Source organism: Petromyzon marinus, chromosome 15 (assembly GCF_048934315.1).
Source record: "Petromyzon marinus isolate PM22_M1 ecotype Great Lakes invasive population chromosome 15, UKy_Petmar_22M1.pri1.0, whole genome shotgun sequence".
Taxonomy (NCBI): Eukaryota; Metazoa; Chordata; class Hyperoartia; order Petromyzontiformes; family Petromyzontidae; genus Petromyzon; species Petromyzon marinus.
In genome coordinates this window covers 13,227,428-13,245,425 of record NC_133681.1, presented here as the reverse complement: position 1 = coordinate 13,245,425, position 17,998 = coordinate 13,227,428, and the positions used below count along the sequence as shown (strand labels likewise).

The 17,998-nt window shown below is 47.3% G+C and overlaps 1 protein-coding gene and 1 long non-coding RNA gene across 2 annotated transcripts in view; one reads left to right on the top strand and one right to left on the bottom strand.

Annotated features, from left to right (window-relative positions):
* Window positions 1-17,998, bottom strand: part of LOC116942688 (delta-type opioid receptor) — a 51,469-nt gene that overhangs the window by 12,991 nt on the left and 20,480 nt on the right. Inside the window, exons 4-5 of the mRNA XM_032954919.2 lie at window positions 5,190-5,545; window positions 613-824 (exon numbers count right to left, since the gene is read on the bottom strand). Of these exons, the coding sequence (XP_032810810.2) occupies window positions 613-824; window positions 5,190-5,545 (568 nt within the window). The remainder of the gene's footprint in view (window positions 1-612; window positions 825-5,189; window positions 5,546-17,998) is intronic.
* LOC142924651 (uncharacterized) lies at window positions 750-4,716 on the top strand. The gene is made up of 2 exons (XR_012941766.1): window positions 750-859; window positions 3,764-4,716. It is a non-coding gene; the product is annotated as an uncharacterized LOC142924651 (long non-coding RNA).

The window sequence follows — 17,998 nt, the reverse complement described above, 5'->3', positions numbered from 1 at the left end:
GGAGACATTGGACAGGGGGTGGGCTCCATTTCATCCCTCGCACCGGGGCCCATGCCAACCACGCAGTGCCACTGTGTCTACTCCGCGTGCTTTGCGAATGTACGTGTTTTTACTCTCTAAGCCAAAATGTAGTTTTTTTTCCCAACAAGACAATAATATTGCAAACGTCACACCACGCCAACTACTCTGATCGCATTTAATGCATTTTTGGGGGGTTTAACCACTGTGGGTGCACGTGTGTGTGTGTGTACATGTGTGTGAGTGTGGGTCATGACGTGTGTGTAGTTGTGGGCATCAGTAGTTCAGAGTTTTACACGCTGGGACCCGGGTTCGATTCCCACTCACGTCGAAAACACCAGTGACGATTATGGTGGGCCTCATCGAGGTCAACTCAGCCTCAAATGAGCATCTCGTGCAATGTGTAAGCATCGCCACTCGGGAGATAAAGACGGCCAGGCGTGGTGCTGGCCACCCACCGCCTGGCGTGCCATGTCAGCCTTTACACGCGCTCGCTAACTGTACTCACCCAAATGGTCTGATGAGGCTACACGGGGGGGGGGGGGGGGGGAGGGGGGCATCTCTGTCATTGTGAACGTTTGACCGAGTTCTCACCAGGACCATGCGCGTGATGCGTCGGAGGTTGCGGTCCTTCTCCTTGGAGCCCGAGAAGAGGCGCACGGTGCGCAAGCGCAGAATCATGAGGCCGTAGCAGATGGTGATGATCATGACGGGCATGATGAAGGCGAAGATGAACACGCAGATCTTCAGCAGGGTTTCCCAGAACCAGGGCGGCTGCGGGAAGACCACCAGGCACTCCATGTAGCCTGCACGAGAAAGGAAACCGTCCACACCCCCAGTTGTAAGCATTTGTCCCGCACTGTATGCCAGTCGTTTGTGTTAAGTGCCAACTGACGCAATTATGTGGATTGCGCCCGACCACGTCAGATCTGGTTTGCTAAGCTTTGGGTCGAGCCTACATAGTGCTTGGATGGACAACCGCCGACTGCTCTGGCAGAGAACAGTGCAGAAAAATCCATTGTTGTACAGTACTCTATACTCACATCTATGCTGTTCACATTCAACGACCCGCACTAACCAGCGTGGCGAATTTTGATCAAAGGACTCCTGTGACCCGAATGGCTTCGGTAGGCCCTCATCGAGCAGTGTATTGACATCGGAGCTGTACATGTGCATTGTACAGCTTCTGGAGGAGCATCCAAACATTGTAAATCCACTGTCCTCAGAGCAAAAGGAACAAAAAACTAAATTCAAAGATAACCTGATTTCCAAGTTCACCCTCCTTTCCAAGAAGAAGCCAGATCCACACATTAAAAAGTTAGACGGTAACAAGATTGTTATCAACCAAAGTTACAGCCCAATTTCCGACAGCCTAAAATCGGTTCTAGCTAAAGGGTTGAATTTCGCAGTCACCCCTAAACACATCCCAGTTGATGATATCATTGCCCAGGTCGACGTAGCCCTTAAGGGTTTAGGACACATTCCTGCAGATGTGGCATAATCGGAAATTGCTGTAGTCCTCAAAAACGCTAAGACACCTACAGTATTAGCAACATCAGCAAGGATGAGCGCTTTGAACTTTCTCAACTAAAAAAGAGAAATGACATAGTCATCCTCTCAGCCAATAAGGGCAATGCCACTGTCATCATGGACAAAACCACATACAATAACAAAATTCAGGATCTACTTAATGGTGGCAGCTATACCAAAATCAATAGAGATCCTACCAAACGCCTGGTTACAAAAACCAACAGTATCATCACTGATTTTACATCTTTAATCGAACCAACCAAGCGGCTTTCCTTAAAACCCTCTGCTGCTAGACCACCCAGATTTTTTGGATTACAAAAAATCCATAAAGGTACACCACTCCGGCCTATCGTCTCCACCATTGACTCACCCACCTACAAACTGATCCGATTTCTGTCTGAGACCCTACAACCATTCACTGGTAAGACCACCTCAGCTGTACTTAACTCAGCTCACTTGGTATCTCTAATGGGTTCTCCCTTATCTCCAGTTGTAGCCAATGTTTTCATGGAAAATTTTGAGACAGATGCCATACAGGCATCCACCCTACATCCTTCCTTGTGGAAGAGATATGTAGATGACACGTTCGTCATCTGGCCACATGGCCCACCAGCGATGGGCCAATTCTTCAACCACATGAATTCCATACACCCAGCCATAAAATTCACCATGAAGGTAGAAAAGGATGGCAAGTTACCATTCTTGGATATGTTCATCGAAAAGAGACCAGATGGCTCAATGGGACACTCTGTCTACAGGAAAGCCACCCATACAGATGCCTACCTAAAACCTGACTCCCACCACCATCCATCCCAGAATAATTCCCTCATCAAAACTCTACACCATAGAGCTCATTGTATTTCCGACCATTACCACCTAGCCAGTGAACTGGAGCATGTACACCAAGCCCTCAAGATGAATGGATATTCGGACTACACAATCCGTAAAGCCATCACCCCAACCGTTGGGAAAGAACCATCTGAGGACCCAATCAAAACCATCATCTTGCCATACATAGCAGGGGTTACCAAAAATATTTCCAAAATCATGAGCAAACACAAGATCCAGGTTCGATTCAACACAGTACGTAAAATTCGTGATCTGATCCCATCTGTGAAGGATGTGATCCTTAACATGCAATACCCCGGTGTCTGCAAACTAAGCTGTGTCTGCGGCAGTAGTTAGATTGGGGAAACTAAGCAACATGTCTCGGACCGTGTTCGTGAACATAAGGCAGATTTAAAACACGGTAGGGCCAATACTTCAGACGTGGCTGATCATTGTTTTAACACTGTGGGCACACACGAAATAGATTTTTCCAAGACGAAGGTTCTCTGCAAACCCACTGGCTATCAAAAAATATTCGTTCATGAAGCCATCCAGATATATAAACACAGACACAATTTCAACTGAAAAGATGGGTACAAACTGAGCAATCATTGGAAGGACGTTATTAACCAGTTTAAGTCATAACTGGCTGTGATGTGTCCATCCTACCTGTCGATGTTAGCAGTTATTTCCGACTCCCTGAGTTACATACACGCTAAATGTCTCACTAACACAGCCACCATTGCTCCTTGTCCTCGAGTTGGCGGTGTCCCTCAAATTTTAACAAGCTGGATGTCTCACGAGCACAGCCACCGTTGCGGTGGTTCGCTTACATTGACATCCTAATCTCTCACAATACAATGGCCACCTCCACAACTGCGTCCTCGTGGAGGTATATCAGCTCTTCGATCTTACATTGACATGCAAATTCTATCTTTAGCCCTGCCCACTTACCCTTGGGCAACGCCCATCTCAAACCTATTTAACATCCTGCCTCAGCAGCTCTCCCGCTATATATTTTTCACCTGATGACGATTGCTTGTGTTGTGATCGAAACGTCGTGACATTCTTATTGTTTTTATATCTACGTGGCTTTACCGAAAGACCCAAAGAATATAAAAAAGTTACTTCTAACTAAAAATAAGACATCGGAGAAATATCCGAGCTTTTCGAAAACGAACATTAATTATCTGTACTAGTTGAATTACTCTGTTCATTAAGAGCCACTGCTGGCTTCGTGATGTTTCAATTTTGCGTTGTTGTTGTTTGTTTTATTACTACAGTCGTGCCCTGAATGTAAACACCTGTAATCGCATTAAATGTGCCACGTGCAGCTCATTCTGACGCTTCGCTTTTGACGTGCACCGCTGTTTCGCTCCACGTACAGGGAAGCTTCTTCGGGCACGTGAACGTAGGCGGCTCACGCGAACCGTTCGTCGAGGGTGAACATTGAGCTGTGCCGTTCGGTTCCTGAAGAAACTCCCAACGCATGGAGCGAAACGTCGGACGTCGCGCCCAAAAAAAACCACGCGACACAACCCACGAGCGCACGAGAGTTGCACAGCACAACCGTGGACACCTTACGTTGTAGTCGTATTTGTGAGTCGTATTGATGCTTTCAAGGATACACAAAGTTAGTATCGTTAAGCTTAACTACTACAGAACATTTCGATTTAAAGCTTTCGTGACTGTGGGGATTTATATTCTTGGTTCTTTCGGTAAAGTCACGTAGAAGGCAAATAATAAAATAATACAAATAAAACAAAATTCTCACGACGTTTCGATTGCAACACAAGCAATCATCATCAGGTGTGAAAACCACTTTTTTCTCATTTTCTTGCCGTAGTTTTCACACCTGATGATGATTGCTTGTATTGCAATCGAAACGTCGTGAGAATTTTATAGTTTTACTTGTATTCTTTTATTATTTCCCTTCTACGTGACTTTACCGAAAGAACCAAGAATACTACACAATAGTGCAAGGCTACTCTGTATATAATCTCAATGCAGCTTAATTGAATGCCAATCGCCCTATTGTTTGCATGTCCCTTGAAAATAATACGCAGCCTGCTCGGTGCACGGTTCAACAAATGTTGCTTGAATTAATGCCTTCTGTAATGTAGCTAGGCGACTGATCAGACCATGGATGGAATGCCTGTTAAAAGCGTGATTAGGCCTGTGTTTATTTGTTTCCCTCGCTTAATACGGGGCCAGTGTTTTGTGCTCCAGGTGTTCAGCCACAAAAAGGCATTCGGGCTTTTATCACCCTGCCTTTGCAAAGTGAATTTCACCAATATCACGTGAGGCTATTTAGCAATAAAGAACTCTGGATGCCCACCACTCCAATGCTTGGTATCCGGTCACTTGCCTCTAACTCATCGTGTCTGGTGTCCCCAGTCTCTAGTCCTTGGTCTCCAGCCTCGGGGTCACAGTATTTCAGTCCTTGATCCAACTGATCACTTGGTCCCTGATCTCCTGTCCCTTGTGTCTGGTCACCGGCTTCTAGTTCATGATCCTTAGCTTCCGTTTTATGGTCACCATCGTTTAGTCCTTGACCTCTAGTAACCTGGTATTTTCTCTCCGATCCATGGAACCCAAATTTCCCATTACCCAGCCTCGTGTCACTTACCTTGGTCTCCAGCACATACAGTAAAGTAGTCCCGCATATCTAGTCTCCATCCCCTGGTGCGCAGGTCCGTGGTCCCCACCTCTTAGTCTTCTGATCCCCAGTCCCAGACCCACAAGCCTCAAATCCCTGTCCCTTGCCCCCCCCCCTCCAACCCCACGTCCCAATCCCCCAAAACCGGCCTCACCAATTTGGTCAGGCTTGATGGTGCCCATAATCATGATGGGGACGCCGATGATAGACGAGAGCAGCCAGATGGCGACGTTGATCAACTTGGCCTTGGTGGGCGTGCGGAAGTCGAGGGCCTTGACCGGGTGGCACACGGCGACGTAGCGGTCGACGCTCATCATGGTGAGCGTGAAGATGCTTGTGAACATGTTGTAGTAGTCGATGGACATCACCACCTTGCAGAGGATGGGCCCGAATGGCCACGTGCCCAGCATGTAGTCGGCGCTCTGGAACGGCAGCGTGCTCGTCGCCAGAGCGTCGGCCAGCGCCAGGTTAAAAATGTAGATGTTTGTGGCCGTCTTCATCTTCGTGTAGCTGCGAACAGTGGGGGGTGGGGGGGGGGGGTGCCGGGGGTCACACACGGCACGCGCACAACAAAAATAACGACAAAGAATGTTTAGGTTACATCGCGTACGCATGACACGTGCGGTACCATGTCCGGTAACAAGAATGCGCCCTCTGCTGCCCACACGTAGCCCCACAGCCTACAACACGTGTGTGGTGTCTGGTGGTCGCCCATCCAAGCACTATCCAGGCTAAACACGGCTTAGACTCTCGAGATCTCATGGGATCGGGCGCATTCCAGGTGATTTGAGCAGTGTTGAACCTGGTGAGTGCTCGGATGGGTTGCCATCAGGGCTTGCCAGGTGTTGTAGGCATGGGACTGCGAGGTGGCCAGGTGATGGCGGTGTTGAATGTTTATCCCCTTGTGTGGGTGGTGGGCTTTCTCTGGGTGCTCTTGTTTTCACTGACATATAGCCAGACGCTCATTGATGACATCTCATTGCTGGGTTCTCCTGGAAAAGGTCATGTCCTATCTTTAAGAAAAATAACTTGTATTTTGAAAAGTGAGATTCTTTTTTACAGTTTTTTTTGGGTGCATTTCTCATTCATGTACTTTATGTTTCTTGAGTAAAATCTTTCATTGTTCGAGTAAAAATAAATGTGAAGTAAAATTTGTGAATACAGTACGTAGGTGTTTTTGTTAGCCGTGCACAATACAAGATGCAAATGTTCTATTCATGGCCTGGCTCGACTCAGCCCACCACTACGTGAAACAGAACATTTCTGTTATTTTTTATCTGAGAAGTCATCAAATTCGCGGTGGTCCTCTACTGGCCATGAGAGGGTGGCTTTTTCGTCACTTAGCCCGGGAACGCTGCAAATGCCAAACAATCGGTCTGCAACGGTATCACCGAACTTGTGGATCGTAGCCAATCACAAAGGCGTAGGCAGACACCCTTAGGCCTGGGATCTGAACTCATTTGTTTGCATGCCGAGGCACAGCTCACCGGACTACTTACCTAGATTTCAAAACAACCTTCCTTAGGTCCCCTTTTGTCTGGCTCGTGACAACACTCAAGTTACGTATCATGAAAGATGTATGCGAGAAGATACGTCACGTGGCTTGAGAGCTGATGGGCGATTTGCTCGCTTGTCCGATTTTATTATCTTAACTTTTTAAGACACCGCCACTTAGAGAAGAGCAAATCGCGCATTTCTCACTTGAGTCGAGGGGCAAGTGTTACTTTTGTGAATAAAATAAGGGACGAAATTATTCAAGAAGGAATTCCTTTATTTTTAAACGCATATTAACTCAAATCGCGAGTGGACGACAATCATCAAGCGTAATGATGACTGCGGCCACTAACCCACCAGAACCCAAAGCGTGACTGACCATGACGAGACGAATGGACGATTTTGGTAACGTAGTCACAGTGTTAAAGACTGTAGTACACTCACGAAGACAATGGCAATTGCCTACACAGTCCAGTGTTGTACGTGTATAAACGATTTGATGAGTCCACCGATTGGCCGACCAGGTAATATTGTGTTAAATTTCATGAGAGCACACTGCACAGACTGAAGCTGACTGAGATATGTCAGAGATTTGTTCACGAGGCAATTCAGATTTACAAACACAGACACAATTTCAACCGAGAGGATGGTTTCAAATTAAGCAACCATTGGAAAGATGTTCTGAATCAAACCAAACATTAAACTAATTTTCAATGGTACAGTTTTTTTTCAAGTAGTGGTATCCCAAACTTTCGCAGCTGCTTAAATACCCTTTTCACACCATCAATATGTAAACTCCCCCCTCGCCGGTCTGCACTTGCTCCCCCCCTGTACATCGTTCATCATGCTAAGTCCGCCAATTATATGCTAATTTTTTATCTAATTCCGTTGTCAAAGGCACCTTACTTCCTCTCACACAAGCTTAAAGGTCGTGGTCTGAGCTTGGCTGTGTTCACTCCAGCGCTGTCCTCTAGACAGTCTGCTTCCTTCACCTGATGAAGGCCACTTGTGTTGTGGCCGAAGCGTCGTGATTTTTTTATTTTTTGTTATTTTTTACGTGACTTTACCGAATAGAACCAAAGAGTAAGGTTTGGTCTACAGGGTGGTCCAGATGTCTTGTGACCCCCCCTCCATTTAATTCGAGGCAAACCCAAATTGCAGAGTGGCCACCGGGCTTTCGCTTTGTTGAGGGCCCATCAAAAAAGGCGAGAGTGGGGAGTTGAATACAACTCGAATACGGTACAAGGGTTGAATACAACTCGAATAGCGTTGCTTCAGAGCTGCATTGTCCCGCTCTGGTCACCAGGTGGCGTCACGCTGCTAGAGTGGCTCTCAGTGTCGCCATGTCAAAATACATCATCGTCATCATTCACAATCTTTTGTCAATCCACTGCTGGATGAAGGTCCTCGTCATACCGTGCTTTGATACAGAATCAGAAAATGTATTTACACTGAAGGAATCTGATGCGCTACAAAAAAATATTTTTCACAGGTTTCCAGATACCTGAGCCACTAAACCGAGATTCACCATGGATGACTTTGGACAAATCCCTTTCAGGCTCGTCGGAATAGCTTGTGCACAAATGTGTCTTGTTCTTCAATGCAAGGCCCAGCAGGAATATTGTATAAATAACAAATCATTTAAAAACGTGGTTATCAGCCCTTTGTCGATCCACTGTTGAACGACTTCCCTATGCCACGGCCATGGTAGGGGATCGTTAGACCGCGCTTCACCACGTTGGTCAATGCAGGTTCAGCCGTGGCAGGAAATGACACTGAGGTCTCCCACGTGCAAAAAGCAGTGCACTCACCGCTATGCCGCCTCCATTGCCACCATTCCACTCCTCAACACACCAATGTGGCAATCGATGGGCTCGGGATAATCGCCACGCGTATGCCAGTTGTGCAAAACGATTATTCGGCTGGTCCGAAACACGTGGCTTCTTCTAAGTCACCATTGCATCTTGGGGTCGATGGCTCCGGATTGTATTTCTCCACGCACTTCTCACGTCGCATTCCACCACATCTTTCCATCTCACCCTTCCGATTCTGTCCTGCACCAGCAACTCCAAAGCTGTTTTAATTCCATTTGAAACTCAGTGGGGTAGCTTTTGTAGTTTTTAAATTTTATATGTTGGGGGTTTGTTATTGCTACATTGCACAGACGCATGTGTAGGGTAGCTGCACGAGTGTGGTGGCTGGGTGGCTTCGAGCTGAGGGCACTGACCTTGCACCCCTGACATCCTCAGTTTCCAATCGGATTTTCAGCTTCCCGTGATTAAACCGACTTCTCAAGCGAAGCGAGCTGGCGGTCGCAGTTTGGTCACTGATGAAAGCACCCAAACTCCCCACGTGAGTATTGTACATCTGTAGTTTGAAAGTTACGTAGACTTGCTTTTAGAATAAATTGGTCGGGCGACCCTACAGATAACGTTTCTCCATTTGCACACAGCGTTAGAGAAAGTGTACCTGCCTAGTTTATATATTTTTCTCATGACCACTCAAGCACAATTTGAATAAAACATGGTAAATAAAACTCTTTATGAAAACAACATAAGTGGCGTAGATGAAGTGTGGAGCGTTCCTCTGTTGTCGGGGTTAATTCTGCTCATACTTAAATTCTTGAAATTAGCACCTCTGAAAAGCACGCCTGACATCAATCGACATTGACACAAAGCCGTTAGTGAAGCGCATTAATAAACATAATGATGCTACCGGTTGAAAGCTTTGCGCATTGTATCACTCCAGCGATACTCGGCAGGTATTTTATTGAAGCAGAGAGACGAGGGGGTCGCATCCCAGCAGCGACGCCGGCGAGAGTCGAGGCAGTGACATGGCCGTGCACTCGCGTGTTCGTGTTGCAGAGGCTCGCGGTTCAAGCCCCACGGACACCCTGGTTAATACAGCAGCATCGGTCTGAAATACAAAATATGCTTCATGGTGGATGATGAAGGTCCCGTGATCTTATGACAAGTAAAAAAGAGTAGGCCGTGTATGCTGGCGTCAAGGTCCAAATGGGAAAAATATACCTGCAATGTGTTCTTAATTAGGGAAAAATACGAAGCAACTTTTCCCCCTGACTGGCATACTATACTGCCTATGTAACATAGCACCTTCACGACAACCTTCATGTGACAATTGGGGGGGGGGCGATTGGAAGTAGCCACGAGGACTTGTGTCTCTTTGGTCTTTCACCTCACGGGCAGGGGCGGAGCCAGGGGGGTGACAGGGTAGACAATTGTCACCCCCGAAAAAAAATAAAAATAAAAATCTGAAACATTCTGCGTATAAGTGTACGACACTCGGTCTGGCGGACTCCGTGCAACTGCATTGTCAGAGTGTGTCGCCAACCGATGGCGTCTAGTTCAAAAGCCTGACTCTCTAATCATTCTTGAAATTAACATTTGTTGAATGTCACCTCGGGCTGAAAATCCTGGCTCCGCCCTTGCTCACGGGCTAAGCGTAACCTTAGCTGGGGTATCAGACTGTTCATTTATCCTGGTGAAATCTGATGAGCTATGAAGCTCTTTTTCACAGACGTCCAGTAGTGGCGGATCAAAAAATACTGCAGGTATGCATGTATATTGAATCTTATTTCGCACCGTAGCGTAGCCAACCGTGCTAATAATTATCGGAGGTGCGGGGAAGAAGTGGGAATTGGTTGCGAAACCTGTGGAGAGAGGTTTGGGGTGTAGGGATGGTGAACACAGATGAAATCAGCCAATGAGTGAGGAAGGCGGCTCACGCACCCATTGGCTGAAGTGCAAACTTTCCCAATCAGTGCATGCCCATTTATGTACAGAATGAGGTGATTAAGACACCACATTGGCCGTACTTATACACTTTTCCAATTAGGATCTTGCCCATTATGTGGTAAGCGAGAGCACATCGAATGCCCCATTGAGTGAATCCACTAGGCCTTGGGCTATTTATAGACCCAAACCAAGAGGGTGGCCCACATGAGTGGAACAGAGGCACAAAGCCCCATAGCGGTGTTTGTCGCGAATTTTCAGAGGGGGGTGGGGGGGCACTTCCGCCGATGAGACATCAGCGTTAGGGCCGCCGCACATTTGAAACCGGCATGATGTGGGGGGGTGTTGTCACGTGTTGTGTATCGTCGGGGGCCGCACGTCAGGGACTGCACTAAAGGCCACCAGGGGCCACCAGGGGCCACCAGTGGCCCGCAGGCCTTGCAATGAAGAACACTGCCCCATAACATCAACGGGGATGGCAAGACCGTGCAGAGACCAGCAACATCCAGGAGTTGCTGAAGGGTTTGGGAAGGGGGGGGGGGGGTACTCTCACCCAGGCAAGAGTTTCAAGTGTAACTTATTTAGTCCATGTTCGGCATCCCACGCTTTGCTCAAGCAGAATTCGCAGTGGTGACCGGAAAAACTATTCTGGCGGTCGAGTGCGCCACCCATTTTTCAGGGGGCGAGATCTGTGATTTCGAAAGGACAGTCTCGCACTCTCGGCATCTGGAGGTTGAACCACATCAGTACCGAGTATCCATCGTGTTCAGTGGCTTTGCGTTGCGCGTTTCGGTTCGTTGGTTTTTAGTTGCGTTATCTTCGAGATACAGTAACACCTTGGATTGCGAGTAACTTGGTATGCGAGTGTTTTGCAAGACGAGCAAACAAAATAAATAAGTATTAATTTGATAAACGAGCGAGGTCTTGCAATACGAGTAGTACGTATCCGCTTTGTCTGCCGAGCGTCACGTGATCACAACTGATATACGAGTGCTTTGATATTCGAGTGCTTTGGATTACAAACACGTTTCCGGAACGAATTATGCTCGCAATCCAAGGTTTTACTGTATATAAAAGTCAAAAATTGTCTGTTTGTGGGTTTGTGTGTGGCTTTGTGTGTGTTTGCGCGCTTGCGAACGATTTCGCTCTCCAACGGTGGGGTTTACGTAAAATAAAAATAGCCAGGTACCACGCTGTAAGCCCCGCCGTGAGCAAGCGCTATTCCTTTTTCACATCCGTCAACTTTGAATTAGTTTAAGCGATATAGTGCGATTTTTTTAGCGCTTTGCATCTATTTAATTATTTATATATGACGCGTGTACGACCATACCAACTCACGCGCCTTTGGTGGGGGGGACGGCCCATGCCAAGTCGCACGCCTTCGGTGGGAGTGAGGGGGACATTTTCTTTCGCGTTAACAATGCTATAAAATACACTAAACGCTGACGTTAATTCTTCACTGTGTGATGTCCCTCCCACCCCGATGCGTGCAGTTATTACTACTATGCAGTCGGTAGATGCTACCATTGTAGGCCCTAGATATTACTGCAGAGCGGCCGGGGAGATCTTGGCTGGGAGGGGGGGGGTGGTGGTCAGGGGTGGCAGCCCATTCACAGCCTGCCAAGGTGCCACCTGGGCCGGCTGGATGATCTAGGCAAGGCCGGAGGCTCTGTATGGGACTAGGCCTCACCACGCCACTCTGTCAGGCGAGTACTTTGTGCTATAGAGTCGATAAATACTGCTATAGAGTCAGCATGTACTACTGTAGTGATAGCAGGTACCGCCACAGTCGGTATGCACTGCTGTAATTATAGCAGGTACCACCACAGTCAGTACGCACTGCTGTTAGATTTTTAAGAGTAGCTTTGAAATAAATGTTGCGGTTGCGACGTGAGGACTGGTCTCCCATTCGTGGGCTTGGGGGTTTGTCTGAGTGGGGGTGGGGCGGTGGGGGGGGCGGGGCTGGTGGGGGGGGCGGTGGGAGGGGCTGGTGGGGGGGCCGGTGGGGGGGACCGGTGGGGGGGACTGGTGGGGGGGCTGTGGGGGGGGGGCGGTGGGCAGGGGCCAGTGGGGGGGCCGGTGTGGGGAGCTGGTGGGGGGCCGGTGGGGGGCTGGTGGATGGGCTGATGGGGGGGGGGGTTGTGGGGGGGGGGCGGTGGGGGGTTCTGGTGGGGGCTGGTGGGCGGGGCCGGTGGGGGGAGCGGTGGGGGGGGCGGTGGGGGGGCTGGTGGGGGGGGGCGATGGGGGGGCTGGTGGGGGGGGGTTGTGGGCGGGCAGTGGGGGGGCGGTGGTGAAGAGTTGGAGGGCTCTTAGTGGACGAGCAAACTACGATTGGACGTAACGTTGACCTTGATGCTCAACAAATTAATGAGTTATTGAATCGAATCGTGACTATGAATCGCGACGACAATTTAGCAAAAACAGTGGGAGAGCGGGGGTAGGGTGAATTGTACTGCATTACTGAATCCAGTAATGCGCACTACAAGTCTGTAAATCCACTGCTAGATGAACGACTCTCCTACACCACATTCGTGGGTATTATTTGACCATACTTTACCAACCTAGTCAATTGCTGTTGCTGAAGAAAAGGCCCTGGACAATTTCAGGTATCGCTCCCTACTGGTCCGAGCTATTGCTGGAAATCAAGCGGTTTGCTCTGATCATAGCACAATCTGCTAACCACTGCACCACTGCTCTCTCCCTCCACCACACACCTTTAATAAACAAACTGTCATTGTAGTAGATGAAAAACGAGTATTACATGTGGTTGGGACCCAGAAGTGGCTGCATTAACAAGCTTGGCACTCATTGCAGCAATATGCCCAGAGCGAGCAGCTAATCGCGTTAAGTTCCATCCTTGCCTTCTGGTGTTTAAATCCGTCGAAGCCGCCAGTCAGCCTTTGCTCAGGTGGGAGGTCACTTATTCTCCTCTGCTGTCCAGTAGCGTAACGAGCGTAGCATGGGGGCAGGGGGTGCCTTGCCCCAAGACCGTAATTATAATATATATTGGGGTGGGACACATCCCCCCCCCCCAATATTCAAATATGCTCAAAATGTCCTCCCAATATATTGCTATAAAATAGATGTCTGTTGATATGAATGTGGTTATGGTTGTACTTTATTAATCCCTAATCTCTGCCATTACATACAATGAAACAAGAAAAGGTAAAAAAGAAAAAAGAGAAATGTAATACAATACACTGTTAGACATTATTGTAAAAAAATAAATTAAAAGTCCATCCTATGTGTTAGTGAATTTTTTTAATATATTATGCAGGAAATGGCAGGAAATTCGTTTTCAAATTTAGATTTATTTTTTTTCTGGGGAGGGACCCCCAAACCCCCTGGAAGATTTGGTCCCCCCCAATGTTCACTCCATGGCTACGTCCTTGCTTGCCCCCACCCCCCGGTGGCCAAAGTTGCGACTTGGTACCCCCTTGACAACCACCGTGAGATGTTCTCAACAATATTGGGGCCCCGCCTGACCGCCTACCGCACCCCCTGAACTGATAATGCAGTGACTACGCCACTGCTGTTGCCCCTATCGTCTGGAACAGTGGTTCTTAACCTTGTTGGAGGTACCGAACCCCACCAGTTTCATATGCGCATTCACCGAACCCCTCTTTAGTGAAAAATAAAATGTGATTTTTTTCAAATTCAAGACATAGATATGTTTTTACTGGTACACAAAATGAGCCGTGCATGAACATTACCTTGTTCAAAGAATAAAACCAACACAATGCATAAACTCACAACAAATTACATACCTGGAAATCAATGTGACTTCTGCTGTTGCCTTTGAGAGATCAGTTCAGATATGCGTGGCTTCACCTTGGCAAGTGCCACTCTCATGTCATTTTCACAGCAAAGTCTGTTCCTTTTCTTCGTTTTTATGTCCAGCATCCTCGAAAAGGATTGCTCACAAAGATATGTTGTAACAAATGGTATAAAAAAAATCCAGGGCTTTCTTAGCAATAACTGGATACTTGTTCATTTGTCGACACCAAAACGTTGAGAGCGTTGTTGTTCTGAAGAGTTGCTGTTGAACCTGGCTCTGCTGAATTTCAATGATTTCGTCGAGGAATTCATCATTGACATCTGCTGTTTCAACAGCAAACGTGAACGGCTGTCTCACCCATGCTGGATATGACTCTCTTGTAGGGAAATATCCGTCGAGAGACTTTGCAAGCTCATCTAAGTGCGTGGCAATTGTTTGCTTCAGTTCCGTGGATACAGAAATATCTCCGATTCCAGACACATCTTCGATCTTACTTGCACAGTCGTCCAGAAGCGGGAAGTTTGCGAAGTTATTGTTCTCTGTTCGTCGTTTCCATAACGGTAGCTTTTTTTGAAAAGCCTTCAGGTGTTCTTCCGCTTCCATGATATTGACTCCACCACCCTGCATCTGCTGATTGAGATGATTGAGAGCTGCGAATATATCAGCCATGTACGCTAAAATGAGAATGAACTCAGGATTTTTGAAGCAATCTGCATGGCAGTGTTGGTGCTCTTGCAAAAACAGGGCTAATTCCACACGCATGGCAAAAACACGATTCAGCACCTGTCCCCGGGATAACCACCGAATATTAGAATGGAGCAGAAGTACCTCAAATTCAGAGCCCATTTCTTTACACAGCTCACTGAAGATGCGGTGCCTCAGAGCACTTTTTCGCACATAGTTCACACATTCCACCACAGTTTTTAATACTTCTGCCATTTTTGGAGGTAAGGTTTTTGTTGCCAACGCATGCCTGTGCAGAATACAATGCGTCACAATGATGTGTGGTGCATCGGCCTTTACTAGCGCACCAAAACCAGACTTTCTTCCCAGCATGACTGGAGCTCCGTCCGTACAAACTGCAGAAACCATATCCCATGAAAGATTGTTGTCTCTGAAGAAGTCATCCACAAGCTTCTTCACATCGGCTGCCTTCGTTGTTGTTGTAAGAGGCTTACAAAATAAAAACTCTTCTTTTATCATGTCGTCTTTCACATAGCGTACAAAAACAGCAAGCTGGCTTAGATCAGAAACGTCTGTGGTTTCGTCGAGTTGAAGGCTGAATTTTGCCGGGCTTGAAATCAGATCCGCGACTACTTGAGCCAAGATGTCTTTACTCATGTCTTCTATTCTGTCACTGACGGTGTCATTTGAAAGGGGAATTTGGGATAATTTACCTTCGGCCGCTGTTCCGAGTATCAGATTCGCCATCTTTAATGCAGCTGGTTTCACAAGTGTTTCACCAATGGTGTGTGGCTTGCCCTGCTTTGCGATCAGGTAAGCAACTTCGTACGATGCTGTCAGGATCGGTTTGTTAACAGGTACAAATCCAAGAGCAGGCAGAGTGGCCCTTTCATCGAATCTGGCTCTCTTCACCCTGAATTCAGCAAGTGTTGTGTTCTTGTATTCCCCGTCTCCATGCAGCTTCAAGAAGTGTTCCTTTAGTTTTGCCGGTGCAAGACTAGAGTTGCTCAACTTGGCGTTGCAAATCATGCAGATAGGACGCTCACTCCCATCACGTTCCGTGATACATGAGAATCCATGTTGTACATATTCGTCCGACCACTTTCTTCTTTTGCCCGACATAGTTAGTATGGATAAAATATTAAAGAAATCACACGACGTACGACAACAACAGTCACACGTTGACTACTGAGTACGCACTAAATTCCCCGCAGCGCTGATTGGCCAAGCAGTGTAGCATGATCATCTGCAGCCAGTGATGGCCAAGCGGGCCGTGTGTGTCATCACTAATTTACACAATAATTCAAGTGTGTCCGGACCTCCGTGGCGGGGGCTCTGCCGAACCCCTGAGATCGACTCACCGAACCCCTGGGGTTCGATCGAACCCAGGTTAAGAACCACTGGTCTGGAACTACCTTTCCCTGGCAATTCATGCCGTCAAATCGCTTTCCCCAGTTCAAGTCCAGGCTCAACCCATTATTTTCCTAGAGTTGGCTGATTGACTCAAAAAAATATCCGTTCATTACAGTCACGTTTAGATTATGCATGAATTCACAATATGATGAATTGGCATAGAGTTGCGCAAATGCTCACATACTCGCAAAGAGGCCTGTTATTGGCTTCTCCTAAATAAATATGCCCACAGTTTCTGTACGGCATCTTGAGATGTGATCGTGTTTTAGACGCTATATAAATCCAAATTGCATGATATAGTACGAAATTGCTGCCCTACTCTCGGCAGGGAAATTGGATATTGGCATTCCAATTCAAAACATTTCCAAAGCCTAATTATTGGCCCTAACTCTAATATCTCAAATATTAAAAAGTTAATTATTAATTTCTGCTTCTGTTTTGCCACTGCTCTTATACTTTGAAATGAATAGTGTAATAGACGCACACTGTGTACACTTGTGCATTTCTCACATGCTGATATTGCGCTTGGCAGCTGACCGACAGTGGTGTATTTCCCCCATGCATGTTCGTGATGCACATTTAAATAAGACCTGCAAAGGTCGGTTATGCAACATCTCGTTGGGGTAGGGGCTGCAGTGGTTTATATAACAACAAAACATCAAATGCTTAATTTGATATGGCGTAGCGCATGCAAATTGCATCTCACAATCGCTGAGCAGGAACCACAGGCAGAGCTGGAAGGTTGCCAGGCAGTGAGCAGATGCCACTAATTGCCCTGCAGTTGTCTAAATATTTAGATGTTTTTAGCCAATAAAGTGGTAGGAAACCCAGAGCACCCGGAGAAACCCCCGCGTCTGTACGAGGAGGTGACCCTCTATCCCATACGGAGGGACCACGTAATATAAGGCTACAACTTTGCTGGACTGAACTTTGCTTGCAATCCAGGAAACCGCACCTCAATGTCCACGGGAAAGGAGTTCTGAAACATTTCGTCGTCTGCCCGACCCCCGACCCACCAACCATCGCCACCTGCACAGTGGGGGATTACAGGCCACGTGTACAGCCACCATTGCCCGGCTATGCCCTGCCCCAGTGGTAGGTCCAGTGGGAGGGTCAACACCCTGACACCCCCCCCCCCCCACTACAAGAAGTTTCTAGATCCACCTCTGCCCCTACATTATGAACCCAGCAACACGAGTTTTATTATTCCCAGCCATGGCAAACATCGGTAGCAAGTCACATGAAGCAGTCCTGCCACATTATTTTACCAAACCCCCCCAATATGGTGAAGCATGGTCAATCATTGCCCATGTGTCGTGACCTTCAGCCAGCTGCGGCTTGGCAAAGGGCTGTCCATTACGCTTAAAATTATTATGGAATGTTTATTGTAGTGTTGGGCATGGACTAATTGACACGAGTAGCATATTCATACCTGTCAAATACAGCGCAATTTAGATTTGTATATCATCTGCATGTGAACACATGTTAAGATTACAGATACAATGGGGCTTTTTTTAATAGTGGCATTCACAGGCACAGACAAAAAGGTCTTAGGCCCGAAATTGGGCAGAGAGTTGAAAGCACAGATGGCTGGGGGAAGGGAGTTTGTACGATAGGCAGCAGAGGAAAATGAAGGTTGACTTAGCTTCGACAGAATCCTTAGTTCAGTGTAATAGCTCGTAGGCTTTCGCGACCAATATTATCCACAATAGAGGTTTTGGGATTTAGAGCGTGCAAATATAAATGTGTCGTTCAACCCACCACCACCCGACACACAGACAACTGGTAAGGTTTGTCACGTAAACAAAACATGCCAATTCTTTACGAGTACAGCACACCGGT